This window comes from Cystoisospora suis (assembly GCF_002600585.1).
Source record: "Cystoisospora suis strain Wien I chromosome Unknown contig_2949, whole genome shotgun sequence".
Classification (NCBI taxonomy): Eukaryota; Apicomplexa; class Conoidasida; order Eucoccidiorida; family Sarcocystidae; genus Cystoisospora; species Cystoisospora suis.
Window position 1 is genome coordinate 15920 of NW_027155744.1, and position 5737 is coordinate 21656.

At 44.8% G+C, this 5737-nt stretch overlaps 1 protein-coding gene across 1 annotated transcript in view; it reads right to left on the reverse strand.

Moving 5' to 3' along the window:
• Positions 1-5737, reverse strand: part of CSUI_005937 (3 5 -cyclic nucleotide phosphodiesterase domain-containing protein) — a 24204-nt gene that overhangs the window by 6311 nt on the left and 12156 nt on the right. The window contains exons 10-15 of the mRNA XM_068066103.1: positions 5644-5737; positions 4267-4374; positions 3653-3739; positions 2754-2806; positions 1913-1955; positions 92-225 (exon numbers count right to left, since the gene is read on the reverse strand). The exon at positions 5644-5737 is cut by the window's right edge and continues 66 nt beyond it. Coding sequence (XP_067921919.1) covers positions 92-225; positions 1913-1955; positions 2754-2806; positions 3653-3739; positions 4267-4374; positions 5644-5737 — 519 coding nt within the window. The remainder of the gene's footprint in view (positions 1-91; positions 226-1912; positions 1956-2753; positions 2807-3652; positions 3740-4266; positions 4375-5643) is intronic.

Sequence of the window (5737 nt, forward strand, 5' to 3'; positions counted from 1 at the left end):
AGATAGATAGATAGACAGATATCTTGGACGGAAGACGGATAAATATAGATGCAGACATATCCATGTATGTATGTCTTATTGTGAAGAGTACCCGACACGACCGAAGGGATCAATTTCTTCAATCTCCTTAAGTAGAGGCTTGACGACAAATTCGAGGAAACCCGCCTGTGACTTAGCCATGTCTGCGTGCTTCTCTCGATCACACAGAGGTGACAACGGCAGGCCCTGAGTGGCAAGTACAGATAAAGAAGATAAAAGAAAGGAAAGAAACAACCTGTGTCTTACACAAAGCCATTAATTCACCTTCACTGTCTACCAGACATAAGTCGAGCAACCAAGATATACATATATATACAATCCTCATGAAGGTATACGGACACAAGCGGAGGTCCAAGAGGCAGGTACCTACTCCAGTATCTTTTCCACAAGAAAAGAGGTGGTCATGATGGAGATGCTTTAGACAGACAGCTATCTACCCGAAGAGGACAAACAACGCTAGGAAAAAACAACACCATGGTTTAGCAGTAGGTTCACGACGGCCTTACCCCGTGACACCCAAAGCACCGTCTTCGAGCTTCATCGAAGTCTGTAGTCATGACGGCTAGGTATAACTTCACACTCAGGTTTGTAAGGTACTACAAACAACTTCTCTTTTCGGCTGTAACTTCCGTCCCCTCATCTACGAACATACACCACGACCACCCTTGATGCCCTCTCTCAATCTTCAGACCAACCCGCCTCTCCACTTAATGTGCTAATATGATCTTTCTACCGAGCGTTCACAAGCTAGAGATATAGAGGGGAGGTGTTCCTTGCTTCGCCTTTGCTTCTATCCAAGAAACAGAAAGAGATACAGGTGAACACTCTTGAACGTCCCCCATGGCTGATGGACTGTGCTAAACTATACACACGCGTATGACTCTTCAGAAGATAGACGACGTCTCCTTACTCTTGCTCGCTCTTCTGCTCCTTGGAGGTAAAACTCCTCAACGACTCGACAGGACCACTCGAAGTGTTGTGACCAGGGCACACTCGACTGTTCATCAAGACACAATCCATTTACAAAAGAAGAAGCAATGCCAGCGTGCCCCCCTATCTAAAGAGATCTTTAACTATCTATCTATCTATGTGTCTGTCTGTCCATCTCTCAAGTCTTTCGAATACAGATCACCCGTACCACCACCATGGCCCACCAGCCTACCAACCCCCCTCTCCGCGACTTCCGCCTCCTTCTTCGTCGACAAGCTCCACACCCACGGCAGGTCAACCACATCCATCACATGGGGTATGTTGCGTCCTCGTGTAGAAGTATGTAATTGTACACAACAGCGAAAGAAGTGGCGGTTCGTGAGAGACGACGACCACAAACGGGGGAGCGGGGCGCAAGAATGAGACGACAGCTGAAGTAGTACTCATCGCGGATAATCTCGTATAGTGACGACCCCTGCTGCTGGGATTGTTGGGCGCGGCTATGCGATGAATCGGCAGATTACGAGAGACAGAGAGAGAGAAGCAGCCCAAGTATCCACTGTCTACATCTTTTGAGGTCAATCAAATGAAAAACTTCCAATCTCTCTCTGAATATACACAGCTAGATAGCTATACATATCTATATGTGAATGCGTGTGTACTCTTACGAAACACTTGATGAAAGGCACAAGCCTAAGGTACCCGGAGGGCAAGATGGTACGTTCACATATGCGACCTAACTGAAGAAATAGACAACAGATGGTTGCAGAACTCGAGCAATTTGGTAGCCCTTCACTTCACACCCCTACGTAGGTATCTTCCGCAGACAGCTCAATGACAGAGCAGGAACAGCAATTCTCGTCACACAGGAAAGTCTCCGCTCTCAAGTACTTGTTTAGTAAACCACGCAACATGCGAATGACTATGTTGATGGAGATCTTACATGGCCTATATCCGCAACCTTGACGCACATTCGTGCCACAAGCCTGAAAAGATACATGCATAGTCATACAGACACATATACATATGCATTCATACATAAATACATTCTTACATACATACACATGCATGCATGCATACACACTCATACACACATAATCATACTACATCATATTCAACCATAGGTACCTCGACCCTTCTGGCGACGAAAAAGAAAACATGAGATCGTGAAGCCCTACCCACGGTCGCCCTGATAAAGGTAGACCGGCATCGTGCCCCACCATACTTCCGATTCATGAAGAAGAGCATCAGAACTACCTGGGCGCGTCATCACTCTACTCGTGCGTTTCCGCCTACCGACGGTATGATGGAGATGTATGAGAAAGTGAAGTTCCTCCCCTCAGGCCCCCCCCCCCCTCTCGCTTTCATAGGAGCGGCGTCAGCTACCGCTCATCACCCCGACTGTCATGGGAAGGGGTCTAGCTGAGCTTTACACAACTTGGAAGCTCCAGTGAACTCACTCGGCATGGATCTGTGCCCCATATGTGTAACCTAATCTATATCTATACCTAGGTATAAAGATATACATACCACCGACCGAATCATACATGCCTGCATGCCGTGAATGAACAGGTCGAAGACAGATGCGCATAGATTTCCCTGAAGGATCAAGTATACACACTGCTATGCGTTTAGAGAGATCCTGCGGTCGCCTTTCAACACACGGTGCTTATGCCAAGCATGCACTCCCGGGCAGTCTGCGAACAGCGGCTACAGATGACCGAGGCACGACATCTCGAGGAGAGAAAAAGAAAGATCTCCGTTCTTGATAGGTGTTGTCTTACCATCGATCTTCCACATTCTTCATATAATTGAACTCCGGAGAATTTCGTCGAACCTGCGGCCATACATTGTCGATAGGCAGAAGACAACCGGACGCACATGACTAGACGTCTGCATGCAAAATCTCACGGTCTATCTATTCCAGTCAGATGATGAGCTAAACTTCCAAACGAGGGAGGCATCGTAACCAAACACATCAACACTAGACTTCATAAAATCATTGTAAGACCCCCGCCGTCGTTCAACACGTCATCAGCATCACCATAGTAGTAGTAATAGTAGTAAGAGGAACAAGAGGAATAGTCATTACAAGAAGAGTAATAGTAGGAAGACGAGTCGTCATCATCATCATCCTCATCACAATAGTAGTATTGAAAGTAGTAGTAGTCGTAGGGACGGTGATCGTAGTACCAACAGCGATAGGAAACATCATCACTAGCATCATCCTTATTGAGATGACTGGAATACGTCATCAGAAGAATCTTCATCATCATCAGGATCACAAAGCCATCTACTATTAGCATCGTCATCATCATCATTATCATGGTACAAAGAGGAAAACTGAGAAGGGGGGCCCTGCATTCCTCATCATCCTCATCATCACTATTATCACCGCATCATGAGAGCTTTCTTTAGAATCGCCTAGTTATCTAGAGCGCCGTTATGAACGAGTTGAGAAATACGCGATGGATCACAACGACCACCACCCCCAGAATACGAGGAGTGCATCATCATCATCATCACATGAGAAGACCCCACACACGAGGGTCTCTGTCTGTCTGTCTGTTTGTTAGCTTGTTAATCCCTCTTCTTCTTTTCTTTCTTGCTTGTCTTTCCTGTGTTGAAGATTCAGTTCTTTCTTTGTTTCTTTCTTCCTTCCTTTCGTTTCAAGTCTTCTCACCCTGAATCGTGATATACTTTCGAAGTGCTGCTTCATATCTGTCGCCAAGATACACTCAATCAGATACTGTCGGACATAGCGGAAATCCTGAGGCAAAAAATGCAAGGCAACACAAAAGATCACAAAAAAGCGGGAAAACAACAAACAACCGCCTTATACAAGAAAAACCACATCTACACCAACCATGTAGATTGAGAGAGAGAAAGAGAAAGAGAAAGAAAAAAGAGGAAAACCTTCTTCTCCTTCTTTCCTCACCAAACAGAACTCTGTGTCCATACTTCATACATCATACCTCCCTCCTCCGCTTAGATATATGTATTTATTTTACGACATACAGAGATTCCTATCCTATCCCACTCTCCTCCGATGAGAGCCAAGGGTCTAGGGATAAGAGAAAGTTGCGAAACAAGGTTGAGAAGAACAGAAAGAGGAGATTCCTTTCTCTTCGTTCGGCCCCAATTAAAAAGAAGAAAAGTCTTCATGCCTCGTGTAATCTACCAAATCACTTCACCCCTACTTCCCCCTAGTCAACAATCAATACACAAGAAAAGCAAAGAGAGCTTGTGGTTGCTTTCCTCGAAAGCGAAAGAAGGAGTTGAGCGGTGAATGCTTACTGCGTCATCAAAGTTCACAAAGATATTGCAGTCCTTGCCTTCTAAGGTACGGAAGGTCAGGCAGCTATGAAAATTCTCGAGAACTGCGACGTCGTTATATATCACAGCCTAAAGAAGCACAAGAAAAAGAAGAGAAGAAGAAGAAGAAGAAAAGGGAAGTTGAGAAAAGCAATGCAAAAAATGGGTCGCTCTTTCCGTACGCTACGAACCACGTCGCCGTTGCCGGGGTCGAGAGAAGAGTTCGAGGAGAAAAGCTTGCTTTAAACTCATCAGACAGGCAGCATATAGAGACATATATAGATACAAACTAGGTGGTAAGAAAACATCCCATAGTTCCTTCAAGGCATGAGAATCTTACCAAGAAAAGAAAGCAACACTCAAGAAGAAATCCCAGATATGAAGAAGAGTGAAGATCATACATTTCACCCATGGTCTCTCCCATCACTTAAAGAGGAAGATGGAGAGTTTTGCACGGCATGAAGGTAAGGGGCCTTCTTTCTAGACTCAAGAAATCTTTCAACAAACTCACACATCTATTTGACTTGTGAGGAAGATTGAGAAGTATCACAACATCTTTCCTAAATCATCCCCCTCCACATGTAGAAGAATAGACTCAAAAAGGATGCGCCCCCATGACACAGAAAGAGAGAGAGAGAGAGAGACAACCCTCTCCTCTCATGTCACTTACGCGTTCCCTACTACAATAACTATATATATATATATATATAGCTTTGTGTATGATAGCGATGTAGCTAGAATGATGTATACATATGTATATCTAGTTTGATCTGATACAGACGCAGCTGCAGCGATCTATACGTATACATACGTAGTTGGTGACGGATGATAGGAATGCAGCTCCCATCATACATATATAGATAGATAGGAATCCATGATAGGAATGTAGCTAGTATCACGTCGAGGCACAAACGGTCTCCAAGACAACAATGTTCTCTACACCTTCGAGATAGAGAAGAAACACGAACCAAGAGCAGAAGAAACACAAGCTAAGTCGTCGTCTTCCACGTCGCGTGCTGCCTTCCGTTGATGTAAGCGACTCATGCACATCAACCTCTTCTTCTCTTTCTGTCCCCGCAGTTGATCACAATACCGTCGAAGACTTCTTCACCCAAGGAGTACTCGCACGTTATTCTTTGTCGGCGAAATCTCCATCAATATACGACGACACTCGGAAGAGACGGTCACCTCATTCATTCTCACTCAGATTGGACTTGATGGATGCATGTATGAATATGTGCGGATATGTACGTATGTACCTACGAATACGTATGAATATGTACGTGTACGAATGTGTACGTGTATGAATATATATGAATATGTACGTGTATGAATATGTATGAATGTGTATGTACATACCAGAGTATCATAGGCATTAATGAAGAACTGGTTGTTCCTCCCTGGATGACCGACGTCATGACATATCGCCGCAACTGTGAGAGTGACCTTCTCG